At 42.0% G+C, this 18,546-nt stretch overlaps 1 protein-coding gene across 1 annotated transcript in view; it reads left to right on the plus strand.

The window, feature by feature from the left end:
* The window catches only part of CEP152 (centrosomal protein 152), a 55,379-nt gene that overhangs the window by 9,044 nt on the left and 27,789 nt on the right, over positions 1-18,546 (plus strand). Inside the window, exons 6-18 of the mRNA XM_060259966.1 lie at positions 1,921-2,086; positions 2,604-2,744; positions 4,166-4,305; positions 5,391-5,591; positions 7,244-7,391; positions 9,181-9,272; positions 11,216-11,376; positions 13,125-13,320; positions 14,468-14,596; positions 14,928-15,058; positions 16,346-16,474; positions 16,605-16,740; positions 18,231-18,422. Coding sequence (XP_060115949.1) covers positions 1,921-2,086; positions 2,604-2,744; positions 4,166-4,305; positions 5,391-5,591; positions 7,244-7,391; positions 9,181-9,272; positions 11,216-11,376; positions 13,125-13,320; positions 14,468-14,596; positions 14,928-15,058; positions 16,346-16,474; positions 16,605-16,740; positions 18,231-18,422 — 1,962 coding nt within the window. The remainder of the gene's footprint in view (positions 1-1,920; positions 2,087-2,603; positions 2,745-4,165; positions 4,306-5,390; positions 5,592-7,243; positions 7,392-9,180; positions 9,273-11,215; positions 11,377-13,124; positions 13,321-14,467; positions 14,597-14,927; positions 15,059-16,345; positions 16,475-16,604; positions 16,741-18,230; positions 18,423-18,546) is intronic.

Here is an 18,546-nt window from a genome sequence, read left to right on the forward strand (position 1 = left end):
TCTATTAGCAGCCCAGTCCTCCCGAGCTAAAGGCAACCACTGGCCACCTCCCTCCTTGCCATTCCCCAAGGCTCTTTTCCCACTGGCTCTCTGTTCCCTGAGCTTTTCCTTTTCAGTTACCCCTCACAGGAACTCCTTTGCATATTAGGCCACACACCCCTGCTGTAGCCAATCCTCCAAGAGCTTACAGGGCTCTTTTTGCAGGGCCTACTGTAAGCTCCGGGAGGATTGGCTACATCAGGAGTGTGTGGTCTAATATCCAAAGGAGTTCCTGCTACAAAAACCCTGACTCCTCACCTGAGTTGTCTTCACCCTGCCGCCTTGGTCTGGGGCAGCAGGTTGTTTCTGATGCGGTTGGGGCTGGTGTTGTTTATTGCAGGAACTTGCCTGGACACCCCAGGAGTTGGGGTCCTCTTGCCCCTGGGCCTCATGTTTACAGATACGCTGAGACTTCTTGCTGCCCGGTGTCTCTGCTGCATGAGTGTCTGGTTCTGTACACATGCCCTCAGCTTCACTGTGACCTGTGTCTTCTCTGCTGTGGCTTGTAGCTTCTCTGCCCTCTCCTCTGGCCTCATGGCAGCCTGGGCAGTAGTCATCACATTGCCTGGACTCCCTCCTCCTTCTCTCTCCACTATAGCCAGGGATCTTGCTACCATAGCCTGCTGGATCCCTCTCCATTTCCAGGTAAATTCTGGGCATCAGGGGCAGCTTGGACCGCCAAGGAGGGGGTTGAGAAGGCCTGACAACTCCTTGGACCCTTCAGGGCCGGGTCAGCTGCCACTGTAGGGCCGGTGCTTGCCCCCGACCCTGGACAAAGACCAGGGCTCACTTTGTAGCAGAAGCTCCTTTGCATATTAGGTCACACACCCCTGATGTAGCCAATCCTCCAAGAGCTTACAGTAGGCCCTGTAAGAACAGCCCTGTAAGTTCTTGGAGGATTGGCTACATCAGGGGGATGGGCCTAATATGTAAAGGAGCTCCTGCTACAAGATGAGCCCTGACAAAAACTATTTTATTTCTTATGGCTTTTAGTGAAATAGAAACTGTAGATATCTTGGGAGGGAGAGAAGTTATTCAGTGATTTCAGTTCGCTCTGTTTGTTAATATTTTATTATGATTTTAATTACAATTTGTATGCCATTGTGAGTCACATGGGAAGCTGGGATATAAATATTTTGATATGTAATTGTCTAATGCAGGGGTGTCAAACATGCAGTTCGAGGGCTGAATCAGGCCCCCAGAGGACTCCTATCAGGCCCCCCGAGCAACTGGCTGTCATCTGTTTCCTTCTCCCTCTCTCTTGCTTCCTTCTGCATAACAGCTTGCTTTGCAAGGCTTGCTCAATTGCACAGGAGCTACAGAGCAAAACCTCTATTTTTCTCCATTGGCTGAGGCTCCTTCCTTGGGGAGGAAGGGGGGAGGAATAGCTTGCTTTGCCAGGCTCTCTCAATTGCAGAGTAGAGCTACTGAGCCAAACCTCTCTTCCTTCTATTGGCTGAGGCTGTGTTCTTTATAAAATTTATCTCTCGCTCCCTAATCTTAAATAGGTACACACTTGGCCTGGCCTGACATGGCCTGGCCCAACAAGGTCTCATTTATGTCAGATCTTGCCCTCATAACAAACGAGTTCGACACCCCTGGTCTAATGTCTGTACTTTCTCACTTAAATTATGCAGTGATGGCAGAATGAACAGTGATGGCAACCGAGTGAGTACTTATGGGCATGTGTGTTTGAAGAGGAAACTGAATCTTATACATGTATTTCCTCAGGTTTTGCATGGTACATGCTTTTTTTGTATTCTTGAAACTCAAATGCAAAACAAGTTGTAAGAAGCAGAGGTTGTCTTGGGCGAGGAGGAAAAGCAGAGTACAAATAATTTAAGAAATAATTTTGATGTGCGAGTGTTGTTGCATTTGCAGTTCGGCACTTCAGAGACTACTAATAGCCAAGCTGTGGAACCTTACAAAGTAATCTATAAACCCTACCAGAATAATATCCAGAAAACAGTTGCCATTTCTCCGGACACCACTAGAAGAATAGAGGCATTTGATGATCTGCAACAGGAATTTCTAGGGACTGGTGAGAGTAAGTATTGATGCTTAATCAGGGGTAGAATTCTAGCAGGAGCTCCTTTGCATATTAGGCCACACCCTCCTGATGTAGCCAATCCTCCAAGAGCTTACAAGGCTCTTTTTTGTCAGCTCTTGGAGGACTGGCTACATCAGGGGTGTGTGGCCTAATATGCAAAGGAGCTCCTGCTAAAATACCACCCCTGTGCTTAATCAACTGTAAAAATAAACTGTAAGTAGAATTGGTCCCCCAAATTTAGCTTTGATATAAACAGACCTGCATCAGTAGGACTGAATCCTGTGTGAAGTATGGAAATGCTGTTCTTGTTAATACTCTTGTAGCTATTGGTATGTGATCTGTATTCATACTGAATGAACAGAAAGTGACAAATAGGGACATGAGTATTTATGTAAATACAGAGTCTTACTGGCACAGTAGCTGATTACCCAGAGAGAAGCTTGCTTTGTTAGTTGTGGAAACTCTGCCCCTTTAAAAATCAGACTGAACTGAAAAATGTATCTTGAATCAACAGATGCTTCAGACAATGTGCAGATTCTCCAGCTTCAGGTTCTTAACAAGGCAAAAGGGAGGCAGCTGGAAGAACTTAATAAACAACTGGAAGAGAGAGCACAGCAGATTAGGTATCTGTCTCATCAGCTTTCGATTGTCAAAGGTAAATCTCTTGTAGGAGGCAAGAAGGGCTACAGAGAGTGCTTTTGCTCCAATCCTAGGCCCCCTGGAAATAAAAGATGAGCATTGTTCCTCATAATGTGAATAACCTGAACAGGCTATGGTGTGTGTGTGTTGTGTGCATGTCCTTGCCAGTTTCCTTCACCTTTAAATGTTCTAATATGTTTGGCAACCCCATTGGCTGGGTCATTTGATTAGGCTGGCAATGGATTTAGTGTCTCATCTTTTGCAAGCATCACCTTGTTAAACAAACCTGCATGTTGCAACGAAGCTAGCTGGATCCATTTAGCAAATATCCATTCCAAAGCAAAATAGACTTTGTATACTCCACTTTTTCCTACTCTGCAAAGGTGTGTGACTTGAGGACTAAGACTTGAAAGACCTGACTAGCACATATGAACAGTAAACAAAAATTCATCTGATGTCTCTTGTTGACTTCTTTCTTATGTTTTGGAATATGGAGAATATGTTCTGTGAAATATAGAATGGGGTAGAATTAATCTAGATAACCTGTTGTGCAAATAGAACTGCTACAGAATCTATTTTAGCACTATTTTAGTGAAGTTCTGCACAAATATTTATGGAACAGCACTAGCAGATAGTGCTTTCCTTCTGTTTCCTTCTCTTGGGTAACCGACCCATAATAAATATACAGTCTTGGCTGAGAAGTGGCTTGTAAACCTGAGAAATAACAATATTCAATAAGAGGAGTAGTAGGTAAGTATAAATATGGCTCATTTGATAGATATTTAATGACATCTTTATAAAAGACTCTCATGCGAAAAGAATAATCTTTAGACTTATTAAATGGTGTGCTGATCTGGATCCTGAATTAGAATCCTGAGTTATTTAATTAGTTTCGGAGAAAATGTGCATCTTCATGTGCATGCTGTTAGGTGCCCCAGTTGTAAGCATTCTGTTGAGGGGTTGCTGGTTTTTATCTATTCAGTGGTATTTAAATATGGAATTAAAATCTGGAAGCACACAAGCAGAATTTGAAACTGTAGATATCTGCCTGAGTGCCTTTTGGTGAGAGCCAGTTTGGTGTAGTGGTTAAGTGTGCAGACTCTTACCTGGGAGAACTGGGTTTGATTCCCCACTCCTCCACTTGCACCTGCTAGCATGGCCTTGGGTGAGCCATAGCTCTGGCAGAGGTCATCTTTAAAAGGGCAGCTGCTGTGAGAGCCCTCTCCAGCCCCACCCACCTCACAGGTGTCTGTTGTGGGGGAGGAAGGTAAAGGAGATTGTGAGCTGCTCTGAGACTTTTCGGAGTGGAGGGCGGGATATAAATCCAATATCTTCTTCATAAACAAACCCTCCTTCATATTGGTATTCTAGTTTTTTCCCCTTAATTGTGTACTGTAACTCTTTCTGTAGCTTAAACATTTCTTCTGTTTTTTAAAGACGAAAAGGACGGCATGTGCCTTAGTCTCCAGGAAAGTCAAAAACTCTATCAAGGCGGCAAAGAAAGGGAAGTTCAGCTTGAAGGCCAAATAAAAGCCCTTGAAGCACAAATTCAAACTCTAGCGGCCAATGAGGAGAAGGTACTGCAGCTATATTTTAAACCATTGCTAGAAAGTCTTTCCGTACTCACTTCCTGAGGGCTTGCCACCTGCCAAGCTTGTTGGAGTACATCTGGTAACTGTAATAACACTTGTAAATCCATTGAAATCCATGGGCCTAGATGTGACTCTTCTCAGTATTGTGTCAGCCTAACTCCTTGCAGGTTTGTTGTGAGGATTGCAGGTGACCAATTTATTGTATAGCTTTTTGGAAGGGGTGTTATGATAAAAAAAATAAAATTCACTGCAGCTTGTAATGCCTTTGAAGAGTCAGAATGGGTTGGGACTTGACAGTGTTTCATTATGTGAGTATACCAGATGTTTAAAAAGAAGCCCAAATGCAGGTTGGGCTGGGGAGAAAGCAGTTCTGTTTTGTCTTCCCTGCTGCCACCGACCCATTCTTCTGGAGGCACTGATGTTCCCTGTGCAACTAGGGTATGTACACCCTCATCTGCCCAAAATAGCTAATGAACTGCAGGGGAAGGAGGGCACCTGCTGGATTGATTTGCAGCAGTCTGGTTGGGCAGGTCCACTGTTTCCTTTGTGTCGCTATATTTATTTATTTACCATATTTAAAGCTTACCTTTCTGCCCTTATAAGGGCCACCAAGGTAGCTAACACTAAGAAACATACATAATAAAACCATTAAAATAAACAGAAACACATCATTAAAATCAAAGCTAGAACACTTGTACAAAAACAAGTGATTGATAAATTGACTGAGGTGGGTGCAGATCAGGAGGTAAAGAGGCCATACATTGCATCACATCCCTTCCTTCCTTTCTTCCCTGGCACTTAGCCCCTTCCTTGACACCTGGGAGAGAGAATTTTGGCTTGGAGCATGGCACCATTGACATTGTTAGTTGACCCTTAGCCTTCGTAGTCCGGGAAACTAGCTCCTCTGCCCATGGCACACTGGGTGGAGTAATGGGATGGGATTGTTTTTTGTTTCCTCTGGCTTCATACTGGAACATCTCCCATCTTACTGTTGCTACCTTTGTCTTGTAAGTGAATGTGTTATAACTGGGCATTCTTTTAAAAAAAACAAAACCCAAAACTTTCAACAGCTCATCAAACAAGCCAAGGTAGCAGAGACAGCCATGGAGAGCACACAGCAGCAGCTCATGGAGCTCCGGCGCTCCGAGGCTCTTCAGCGCACCAGAGAGCAGCACGAGGCCATCGTTGCCGCCCTTGAGCAAAAGTGCGAAGAGCAGGTTGTTTCGTTGCAGGAGAAGCTGAATGCCAGGTGCTTGGAGCTGCAGGAGCAGGTCAGGCTGGGGGCGATAATATGAAAAAAGTTATGGAAGGTGTGTCCATTTGCAAAGCTTTGCTTTCATCGTCATAATGTGTTTCTGAATGCTTCACCCCCCACCCCCAAATTTTTTTGCTGCTTTATTGCACTCTGCAGTTGATTAGAAGCGCTTCCCCAATATCAAAGCAGATGTCTATCTTTTTTCAGAACTGCAACAAATGCGATGCTTATTCCCCACTTTGGGGGGAAGGGCTGGCTTTTCAGCCCTGTTCCTGTTTCTGTAGATGTGACTATCTGGAATCAGTTACCCTGCTTAAGATTGGGGTGTCCTGCACATAAGCACACTGTAGAAATACGAGGGGAAACATATGAAGGGGAGAGATGTTCTCTCTGCTTACATCTTTATTCAATCATGGATGTCGCCTTACATAAACTGACAACATAAGGAAAAAGTCAGAAAAGAAGTTACACTGGTTAGGGGATACGCTTATCTATTTAGTAGGCAGTAAATGTATTTTGTTAAATCAGTCAGTAGTTTACTCGGGTCATGAAGCAGCAGAATAAACATACAGTGGCAGAGTGGTCTTGTGTGTGTGTTTGTGGATACACACACACACACTCTTAAATGCATATATCCAGTCTTCCATTAAGAGGTATAAAAAAACAAATATATGATGCTAAATCAACACTATATTTCAGTGTATTCTGGCAACTCTATCTGAGGTTTCAGATTCAAGGTCTAGATGAAAAAAGGAAGTATAGAAGTATACCATTCCTCTGATCTTCCTGGGATTTTTTTTGGAGGGGATAGGTGGAACAAATATATATCTAAGATAATTATAGAATGATTTCCCCAGTAGCACAAGGGCGTAAGTGCTTGTAAAGCAGCACTCTGCACCATCTCCCATTTAATAAAGTGGATGAAAGAAGATGGAGATGGGCTGGTTTGGGGGGTTTTTTAATTTTAAAAAAAGTCTGGGAAAGGAAAACAGATATGGGATGTGGATGACAAATGTACCTATAACAGTTAAATGTTACCAAAAACATTCCATGCAGGAGCCTTTTTGCAGAGGTTTAGTTTCCTAAAAGCAACCGTTTCTCTTGAAGGAAAAGTTCACAGATCTTTTAACCAGGCAGAAATATCAGGATGTGGCGGGGGGAGGGGGGAAATTAGGGGTTTGTGTTTTTCTTTATCTAAAAGGCTGTGTGCAAAAAATAAAAGAGTGGATTAGTATAAAATGGGAGGCAGTCCCTCAAACAAGATGGGCATATCTAAATATGGCCTGTACCTCTACTGTTACTGTTTATTTCTCTTTTTAAAAAGAGCACAATGTTGCTTTGTGGTCATACATCATTTATGGCTGTGGTTTATGTTCTGCAATAAATGTCATAGTAGCTAATTCCCCAAGATGACCTTTCAGTTGTATGTTAGATCCTAACACTTTGGTTAACACACACACACACATCATTTGTATATGAAATGAAATGTCAATTTATTCGGCCAATGACCAGTACAAATCAAAAGCAAAAACTATTCAATAAAACATTTAAGAATAAAAATGATCTAAATATAACATTTGTATATGTAAGAAAAGGTGACTTTGCTCTTTCATAGCTACTTAGCCTATCTACAGACAGATATGTAAGATCTATGATATCTTTTTTCAGACAGAACTCTGCTGTCATCTAAGGGCACACATGAAGCAACTTGAAAGAACCCTAGAAGAAAGCAAATTAGAAAAAAATGCAATAATCAATCAGCTCTCAAGAAGCCTAGAAGAAAGCCAAAATCAGTGCGCAAACTTACTGCAAACAGGTTTGTCCTCTTTTGGGGGGGGCGGGGAGGGGGATTACCGTTTGCTTTAGAAAGCCTTTTGCAGAAAGCCTAAGCAGAGTGACAAAGTCCGTGGACTTAGATGGATGCTGCTGTGGTTAGGATTGCTTTTGAACTACACTTTTTATTTTCTAAATCAGAATAAGGAGCATTTCGCACCAGGAATCAATGTCACCTCTAAGAAGCATGCATGAAGAACTTAATTGTATTCGGCATCAATGTTCACAACTCTCTCTTATGAAAGTATCTTGAGTTCTCCAGTGATGTTCAGAGGATGTTCACATGTCGCTGAAAGAGGTCTGCTGTGGCCAACAGCTGGTGAACTGATCAGCTGCTTGGGGGCCATTCTTTCTTCTGGCTGCAGTGCACAACTGCAAAGGGTGCAGTCAAGGTGGGGTAACAACTAGGCACAAGCAGGGGTGGAATTCTAGCAGGAGCTCCTTTGATTATTAGGCCATACACCCCTGATGTAGCCAGTCCTCCAAGAGCTTACAAGGCTCTTTTTGTGAGCTCTTGGAGGATTGGCTACATCAGGGGTGTGTGGCCTAATAAAGGTGTGCCTGCTAGAATTCCACCCCTGATTGTGAGTATTCCTTGGCACATAGGCCAGTGTTAAATGTTCTTGGAAACTGTTCCTCTGAGTTTTTCGTAATATCTGATACCAGGGGTGACAAGCTACATTTTGCTTGGGGTGGCAGACTGAAAAAGCAGGTGGACCAGAAATTTGATTCCTGTAGTTGGAAAGAAGCCTCTTGAAGAAGAATGATTGGAATGTTATACAAGAAAGAAACTTTTAAGTTAACTTTGCATAATATAATCAATAATTCTTGGTGTGAGTGTGAAAGGTAATACTTAAGTGATACACAGCCTGCAAACTCTGGACTGAAAACATATTCCAGCTGATTATACAAACATTGTGAAGTGCTTGTAAATGACATTAGAGAGGTAACTGCATGCATTTAAATATCTTATTTTTTTAAAAAAAGTCTCTTGAACAAGCTTAGCCTTATTCATCTTGCCGTTCTGGCATGGTTTTACAGTTTCCTTTCCCTTCTGGCAAGTTAAAGAAAAGCAAACGTTTGGTATGTCTTAACTTGGAATTACTTTACTTTGACTTCTTCCCCTTGAAAATGAAAGGAAATAAAGCTACCACAGTCTCAAGTGTAGAATAACCTTCCATTTAATCCTCAGCCAACATGTCCACATCCTCTTCTGTTTAGATGGTTCTTCTGTGTTCCCGGGCATCTCTGTAAAAGAGATATTTTGTGTTACAACTTTGTGGTCTCTGGGCATCCACGCTGATGTGGCTTTGCACCTCTGTAGAGATTTAATTTGGAAGCTTAAGGAGCTACAAAATAGGTGGTGAAATCAACTCCCCCATAGAATAGTGGGGAACCATGCATGCTCCAGTGGGAGAAATTTCCCCCTTCCCGCTTGATTCCTTTTCATCTGCTGCAGCAGAAGCATCAGAAGTTGCCTCTCCTCCCCCTGGAGCATGCATGGTTTGCCACTCTGTTCTTTGGGAGAGGGGTTTCTTGCACCTGTTTTGTAGCTCTAGAAGCTTTCAGAATCAGTCTCTGTGCAGGCACAAAGCCGAACAGTTGAACGCTCAAGAGTCCACTCAACGATCAGCAGTTACAGGTAAGGAGCTTGGTTCTCTGATGCCCCATAAAGATGCTGCCTTATTAGTCAGGCTTGCTTTCCAGGTCTTGCTTCCTATCAGTAACGTTATCTGTATTTTCATAATGAAATTCTGGTTCTTTCTTTCCAGGTTTGGTGCAGGAGACGCATCAGTTACGCCTGCAGCTTCAGCAAGCCCAGTCAGCACAGCTGATAAGTAATGAAATGAATCAGGCTCTGCAGGTAGGCTTGCTTTCCTATGAAATATGTGAACCTTTTGACTCCTGTGGGTGGAGAGATCATGGTTACTGGAGCTGAGGCTGAGAGACTCTGAATTCACAGGGCAGATCCCTCATTCTATTTTGCTTATTTGCTGTATTAGGTTGAGAAGACACCAGATATCTCCCTTGTATAATGAAAACAATGTACTTAATATCTCCAACACATAAATAATACACAAAACACTAGTATTACTTATGAGAAAAATTCAAAATGTTGTAACACTCACACTGTTGCCAATAAATACAATATTCAGAATAACATAAACCAAACCACCAAGTTCCATTGCAGTTCCAGGCTTCCAAGGAATATGTAAAGACTTGTACAACACTCAAAGGTGATATAAATATATGCAACTGTGCATAAAGTAGGTTCTCAACGGAATTTCGATCATTATATTTCCCGTTTCGATTAATATCTTTGTCAAGAGATGCACATATGAAAAGCCTTTCCTCTGAGGCTCTCTAAACCATATGTCACCTTCAAAAATATTTCTTATAATATTTCTTATCTCTGGAGCCTTACAGCCTCTGTAATCTTCATGACTCAGTGGTACATACTTCCTGCTGTGCTAGTAGCAGGAAGTATGAGAGCTATTGGTTATTCTGGATATTGTTTTTATTGGCAACAATGAGTGTTACAACATTTTGATTTTTTTCCTTATAAGTAATACTAGTGTTTTGTGTATTATTTATGTGTTGGAGATATTTAGTGCATTGTTTTCATCATACATTAGCGGCCCCGCAGCGCAGAGTGATAAAGCAGCAGTACTGCAGTACTGTGATCTGAATTCTCTGCTCACGACCTGAGTTCTATCCCAGCGAAAGCTGGTTCAGGTAGCCGGCCCAAGGTTGACTCAGCCTTCCATCCTTCCTAGATCGGTAAAATGAGTACCCAGCTTGCTGGGAGGAAAGTGTAAAAGACTGGGGAAGGCAATGGCAAACCACCCCGTAAAAAGTCTGCTGTGAAAACGTTGTGAAAGTAACATCACCCCAGAGTCAGAAATGACTGGTGCTTGCACAGGGGACCTTTCCTTTCCTTTTCATTATACAAGGGAGATAGCTGGTGTTTTCTGGTTGTTTAGTCTTTCTCCCTGTCCCTGTTTTTTCATTGTATTAGGTTGAGAGGCAGGATACCAATGTTTTAAAATTAACTCACAAAGATCGCTTCTGATGATTGTGGGTGACTGGCATTGTAGATCTAACCAGAATGAACATAGAAGGGTGTTACCAGGGCTTTTTTTGTAACAGAAATTCCTTTGCATATTAGGCCACAACCCCTGATATAGCCAGTCCTCCAGGAGCTTACGGTGGGCCCTGTAACAAGAGCCGGGTGTGTGCCCTAATATGCTAAGGAGTTCCTACTACAAAAAAAGCCCTGGGTGCGAATCAGACTAAGTTGGCACTGTCAGATATCTGGATAATCAGAAGTGTTCTTATGTCCAGGTCCCCTTTCTGCATCTGAAGCCTGCTCAACTTCTTCAGGACATTCATTGTTTTAGGGAATTATATCAGGCCTCCACTGGATCAAGACTGCTGTTTTAGTGGTAGCGCTCAACTTCTGGAATGGCCTTATCCAGAGTCTGTGTCTCTTAGGGTCTGGAAGCTGTTCCAAGGCCATTTGTATTTCAGCATACCTTTGAACCTGTCCCTGTTCTCTGAGCTCTTCTAACACAAATCTGCCCATCTGTGATTGGGCTGATATATAAATGAATCTTGGGGCTTTGAGTGTTTGAGTTCAGTTCTGTATGGTTCTGTAGGGTTTGGGTTCTGTTGTGCTTGTATGTATTTATATATCTTTGTGTGAGCTGCATCATATGTGGCAGAAGCAGCATATTGTTTTGAAACTTAAATTGTTCCGGCCTGCTCTCGATAATTTTGTATGTTGTGCTTAATATTTCTCTCCAGGAAGAACTAAAGGAACTGAAAGAAGAGCTAGTTTTGTATGAATCTGCTGCAAAACATGGTGTATATCTCAGTGACCCAGGAGGAAAATTAAATGTAGACATGACTGAGTCTTATGTGGACTTGGGCATTAAGAAGGTCAATAAGAGAACCAGACTTCACAGGTGAACTGTTTCTTTTTAATTTAGAAAAAGAAAATGCGTGTTCCCCAGATTTATGGGAAAGCGCATTCTAAGTGTCATGGATGTTGCCAGACATGTGCTACCTGTTCTAGCTGGAGCCATTTCAATCTTGCTCTGAAGGGAAGCCCATTTTGCTGCCAAATATACAATTGACAAAGGACCGGCTGCTTATCACAGCTTCCTGAATGGCACTCTTCTTGGTTTCCGGTCACATTTTGCACTTTCAGATCTACCCTTGAGATGTCTTAAAGTGTAGACTGAAAAATTATTATTATTACTACTATAAAAGGCAACCATTTTAGCTTTGATGTTTGGATGTCTTTTACAAACTATGCTACAGAGATTTTTTTTAAATGCTTCCTATTTTTATAACCCTCTTTTTCTAAGGAGGCCCTCCCTTTTTCCTATTTTTATCTTTGTCATTACCACACGAGGGTGATTATTTATTTATTACTTTTCATTTATATCCCGCCCTCTCCGCAAGCGGACTCAGGGCGGCTTACAACATTATAAAACAATTAATCCAATAAAACATATAAAACCATAATTTACATCAACTTTAAAACCATTCTATAGCGCTATTTCATTCCAGTATAGGCGGTATTGACTTCTTAACTATGATCAGACCCACCGGTGTCCGGTGGCAGCCCTTTTTCAGTTAGATCACAAAAGCCTGTTTAAACAGTTCGGTCTTACAGGCCCTGCGGAACGCAGATAAATCCCGCAGGGCCCTTATGGCTTCTGGGAGGGTGTTCCAAAGTTCTGGCGCTGCCACCGAAAAAGCCCTGGATCTCGTTACACATAGCCTGGCTTCTCTTGGGCCAGGGGCGGACAACAGATTTTTTGTCCCTGATCGCAATGCTCTCTGGGGGATATATGGGGAAAGGCGGTCCCGTAGATAGGCAGGTCCCTGACCATAGAGGGCTTTAAAGGTTAATACCAACACCTTGAAGCGAACTCGGAATACAACAGGCAACCAGTGCAGCTCTCTCAGCATTGGCTGAATGTGCTCCCGTCGCGGCAGCCCCATTAGCAGCCGTGCCGCAGCGTTCTGCACTAGTTGTAGTCTCCGGGTTAGCACCAAGGGTAGCCCCATGTAGAGAGCATTACAGTGATCTATTCTTGAGGTGACCGTAGCATGGATTACCGTCGCTAAGTCGTTGCGCTCCAGGTAAGGGGCCAGCTGCCGCGCTTGCCGAAGATGAAAAAAGGCAGATCTAACAGTGGCTGCCACCTGAGCCTCCATTGTAAGGGAGGACTCAAGAAGATTAGGGTGAGAGAATGATGGAACAGGGATCTGAACGGACCCCTTTTCACTCATCCTAGTCCAGCATTCAGATGACAGAGTCATGTTGACTCTCCCATACTCTCTTTTGCTTCAGGTAGCAGCCCATTTCCTTTTCTTATGTATTTTAAAAGAAAAAAACCTTTTGTTAATGAATTAAAGCCTTAAATATCCAACAGGCATCACCTTTGTGGGAGTCACAACAGATTAGATTTAGAGCAGGTTCACAGATGACGAAACCTGAATGTGCACTATGGCAGTACGTTCTTATGAGGCCAGTTAAACAGTTTTGTGAGCCCTTCTTCCTGGTGACTGTATTTGATTGCCACCTTGGTAAATTAAAATAATTTCTGATGTCCAAAAATGATGGAAGTTCTCCTCCGTATTTACAGACTATTGATGCAACTGGGTTTGTATATCTTTCTCTTCTGGTTATGCTCAACAGCGATGCACAGAATAAAGAAGTGGATAAAGAACTCTGTAAGGATGAAATCATCTTGGAGCTGAAGGCAGAAATGGAGCGTTTACTGAGCAGTAACAAGGCAAAGAGGGATCGGGTTTCTCAGCTCCAGAATAATCTCAAAGAGTGCCAGAGGATGATAGCAGAGCTGAAGCAGCTGGTAAAAACCAATGGGCAAGAGGTGTGTTTTTGTTAGTAGTGTGTTTTTTGGAAAAACTGATAAGATTTTAGTTTTAATGCAACGCACCCGCACTCCCAATTTCTTGGATTGCCAATGAACCAAATAGTTGTGCTTAGTATGTATGCGTATGTGTGTTTATTTATTTATGTGATTTCTACCCTGCCAAAGCAGGACAACACAGAGTCAGACAATAAATACATCATATAATACATTTTCTCTGTAAATGTTTTTAAAATTATGACCGAAATAACTTTTGGAATAAGGATGCCAAAACGTTTGCCTTGATGCTTTAAAATAAAAGTTTAATTGAAAGGAATATCCAGTTCTGTTACAAGAACAACATATTTGCCATGTCTGCGTGACTATTTCCTCTCTTGCTTGTGCATATGTCTGAACCCTGGAAGTCACATCGCAGTTGCTGATATCATGCTTATTCCTCTGTCAGCTTTACCTACCTGGCTTTGAATCTTTTTGAATTCCATAGTTTTGACCTCCCTCCTTTTTGTCATGTTTTTAAATACTGTTTTTCCTGCTGTGGCAGATAAATGCGGACATGAACTCTTGGGATAGTGCTTACTCCATTTTTATGTGGTATACTCTTGCTAACTAGGTGGCTCCCTTTGGTTCACTGAACATAAACAAAACCAGAAAAAGTGGTTTTGTATAAAATATTATAACATTGTCCAGTCCTAACTGCTTGACTGTAAGATCCTGCATTTAGACTGCAGTTTGGTCCTTGGTGGTATTGTGTGTGTTAGGGATAACAACATGACTGTAGCAGTTGAGTTCATGAAGGCAAAGGAAATTATGTATTGGAGCTATGGGTTTTTAAAAAATTCATGGCTTTACTTAGTCCAAAAGGTTACCTATTTAGTGTCTGGAAAGTATTGTGCTGCGTTGATTATGCCCAGAGTTTGCTTTGATCTAATACAAGTGGTATGTTTTTAAATGAGTTCAAAATAGCTAGGCAAGCAGTCCAGTATTTCTGCTTCTGGCAGCTTCTTTGCATGAAGAGCTTGCTGCAAGCTGAGAGCTGCTACTGTGAGCCCCAATTTTTATCTATATCTTCCTAGTTCTGTAGGCCTTCTGGGCAGGGACTGTGCCATCTTGTAGTACTAATAATTTCTTTTTGGTGTATTTTTGATAGGCTAAAGGAAGAAATATAGAAAGTCCATCAGATGTCTTACAGTCCAAAATATCTGCTAGTGAAAATAATCTTAAAGAAGACGTTATGAGGCTCCAGAAGGAAAACCAGGCTTTACAGCAAGCAGTTGAGGTAGGTATGACATGTATTTACATTTTTCATTGTCTGAGTTGGGAGATGCTATATGTGACACCCATGAGTCAGGTTGTCTTCTTTCCTGTAACATGTAGGAAAGGATAACCTGTGATGTCACTTACATTGTGTATTTTCGCTATCCTATAACTGACTCCCATTAGTTCAGGTGAGGATGGCGTTCTACATGTTGTAGGGGAGAGGGAAAGAACTTGGCTGAAGGATGCCATTTTTGGATGCTGAGAGGATGGATAATTGTGAACACACTGAGGTTTTAAATTTTATTCAACTTTTAAAAAAAAATCATTGACTTTGATTTCTGTTTAAACAGAGCCAAAGTGCACGTATTCAGGAACTTGAAGAAAATGAGGAAAAGCTGAAAAAAGCAAATCAGGACCTTTGTAGTCAAATGAGACAGATTGTTCAGGACTTTGATCGCGATAAACAAGAAACCATTGACAGGTGAGCTGCAATGTACTGGGAGAGCAAAGTGAAAATGCCCTGTCTTTGTAAGGGCAACTATCTGTTCTTCTCTCCTCCCCCCACAAACCCCCCCCAAAAACAAACAGAAGCAGATAACTGTTTGCACTGGATTTGAGGGCAGGTTTCTTTGCAAAAATTCAGACTTGCTGTCAAGCCATGATTTGAGTTTTAAATGCGTGAGCAACAGTCGCCACTCCACTGAGCAAGGTTTATTTATTTATTCATTAAAATATTTGTACCTTGCCTCACTTTAAATCTGAAGCCTTCCTCCAATCCAAGGAAATTTCTTTCATATTAAGTGGCTCTTCCACTAAGTTGGAAGGCTCCTTATGCTGGAGGAAGATGGCAGGTAGGTTGATAGGATCCACTATGTTGTTTCTTGCTATTTGTCTGCTTCAAAAAAAGAGTCATCTAATAAGGTATTTCAGTATTTGCCCAAGCTCTTCCTAACACTTAGTTTGAGGAACAGCTTTTGAAGTGTTGAATAATACCGTCTGTACTAGAACCATGCACTCTCCAGATTGGACTCATTTGTACGGAGGATAGATATGGCATCAGAATAGCTAGAAGGAGAATTGTGATTGCTCTGTGTTGGTATTTTTGTTTTTATTCTTACATGTAATAGTAATTTTTTTGACATTGTATTTACTAGGTGTGTTTTGTTTCTTTGTGTTGCTGTAGTTTAATACATTTTAATTAAAATTAAAGACATTATGAAAAGGGGAAAGCATACTTTCAGTCCCCTCCCACCAATACAGGATTATGTATACTTCCTGCTTACTGTGACGTCAGTAATCCACCACCACCACTTGAGTCCACATTTCCTCTTGTATCTCCATTAGCTTTGAGGAATAATCTGTCAGCTTTTTAAAATTGTGACTTCTCTCTAGGTGGCTTTCTTGGGATTTCTGTATTTTATCCTCACAACCATGTGGCGATGTAGGTTAGTCTGAGAGTCTAGCCTACAACACCACATTGTAGGCCCAAGGTCACCTAGCAGGATTCGTGGCCAATCAATAATTTTAGTCTGGACCTCTCTATTCCAATGCATAGCTCTACCCACCGTATCCACTGTATAAGGCTGTCTTTTTCTGTTACAATATTGGTAATTCGTATTCTCTCTTTCTTTATTGGTGGCCCTTGCCATCTAATGGGCCTGTAGAATGCGTGGAGCATTATACCTGTTTAGTGATTATTTATCTCATATACCGTCATTGCCAATGACGCAGAAGTGGATCTTGTTTTAAAATTGTCTCCTGGCTGTAGGTATGAGAGAACCTATCGGCAACATTATGAAGACATGAAGAAAAAGTATTATGAAGATCTTGTGGAAGAACACAGTGCAGAAAAGGAAAAACTCATCCGTGCCTATGATGAGAACGTTGCACAGTTAAAGTGAGATTCTTTTTGCCCTGCTAAATAAAATTATTTGACACTGTCTATTTTCAAACTGTATTAGAAAGGGGAGCTTTTTATTGCCTTTTTAAAACGCATCTGTGTGCCTGTCCCTTGTTGGTCACTACAGAGCTGAAATTGACAGGGTGAACAAGGAGATGCTGACAGTAAAGGAATGTTACATCACAGTCTGCCGAGAGAAGGATGAACAGGAGGCTGCTCTGAAGGGAAGGTTTGACCGAGAGCAACAACTGAAGGAAGAGAATGTAAGTACAATCAGAAAAAAATAGTTCATGCAGAAGTAATTGCCAAGCAAACAAACCTGTACTGATTTTGATAGTGTGTTGTCTAAGCAAAATGCTTAGAAACTTCTAATTTAACACAGGTCACTTCTTGGACACACATTCTGATCTATGTGGCCTTGTTCTTGAGCTGTAGAACCATATTTAAGATAACATGCGCTAGAATCTTTTTATTGGGGTTGCCTGCACTAATCTATCAGTGGAATAATCTACTAAAGTTTTAGTCGCAGATTAAAATTCCCCTTCCAAGTAATGGGGTTGAAATGGAAAGGCAAAAATCTGTGCAGGTTGCCAGGGTGGGGAGGGAGAGACTTTTCTTTTGGCATATATTGGAGTTTGGATCAAAATCAGTTTTCTTTTTAGCAGGAAGGACCTTCAGACATCTAAGCTGAAATCCGTAGGTGCACCCAGATCCCTTCGCAGTTCACAGGAAGTCTTTTGTAGACCCTAGGGTTGCGGATTGCCCCAAGTTTGGTATGGATCAGGACAGCCTGAATGTTTCCAATCCCTTAACTCCACAGTAAAGGGATTAAACATAGACTGCAGAATCACAGGCTCCCATCTTTGTTTCCATAGCTGACTATTTTTAATCAGAGTTTTCAAACCAATTTTGAGTTGTGCTGAGCAGTAGGAAGGAAAGGAAGGGTCCCCTGTGCGAGCACCAGTCGTTTCCAACTCTGGGGTGACGTTGCTTTCACAACGTTTTCATGGCAGACTTTTTACGGGTAGTTTGCCATTGCCTTCCCCAGTCATCTACATTTCCCCCCCAGCAAGCTGGGTACTCATTTTACCGACCTCGGAAGGGTGGAAGGCTGAGTCAACCTGGAGCCGGCTACCTGAAAACCCAGCTTCCACTGGGAATTGAACACAGGTTGTGAGCAGAGCTTAGGACTTCAGTACTGCATCTTTAACACTCTCCATCACGGGGCAGTAACCTTGGTCCAAATCAACCACAGTGAAGATGATGCCAGTAAAAGCCTTCGCCCTGCTTAGGTGTGCGGCATTCGTGGAGTGTCTCAAGGGGAGGCTGTTTTCACTCTGCCCTTCTTGCAGTTACTCAAGGAAAGTTACTAAAATAAAAAAAAAACAGCAATACAGTAAAACAATGCAATAAATACAATAAAATCTAACAATAAAGGAAATATTACTACCTAGAAACGGTTCCACAAACGTTAAAAACTACACCGTATGCCCTTAAAGGTTGGTGCAACTAAACTGCTTGAGGTTAACATAACTGCATCTGACACAAGTCAGACTTTGCAGTGTCTCACAACTTGTTACCTTCTTTTTATTTGCCGACAATCACAGTCTCTGTTTTAGATGATGGCAACAGAATGCAGGGGTGCTGTTGTTTAATCAGGCCCATTGCAAGACCTGAACTTGTCCTGTGCTGAAGAATTGAGCAGGTGAACCCTGAGGCTTTTACTCAGTTCTCTTGTTAAAATTTTGCCTAGTTGAAGAATCAGCTACTGGAGGAAAAAGAAAAAGCCTTGAATAGTCTGAGGGCTGAGCTTGAAGAAACGTTCAAGAACTCTGTCCTGACAGCCAAGGCCCAGTGGCAGGAAGAAAAAGAAGCTGATATGAAACGGCGGGTTGAGAATGAAGTAGAAACTGCTAAAGCATGCTGGGAGAGAGAACACAAAGAGGTGTGCTATGGGTTGCACTAATGCATGCTCTATGGAGGATTGAAAGGCTTTCTGGGTTATTTGGATCTTGCAGAAAGTTGCCTCTTTTCAAATATTCCTTCCTTCTTAACCATATCCATAGACA

The sequence above is a fragment of the Heteronotia binoei genome, chromosome 19 (genome assembly GCF_032191835.1).
Source record: "Heteronotia binoei isolate CCM8104 ecotype False Entrance Well chromosome 19, APGP_CSIRO_Hbin_v1, whole genome shotgun sequence".
NCBI classification, from domain to species: Eukaryota; Metazoa; Chordata; class Lepidosauria; order Squamata; family Gekkonidae; genus Heteronotia; species Heteronotia binoei.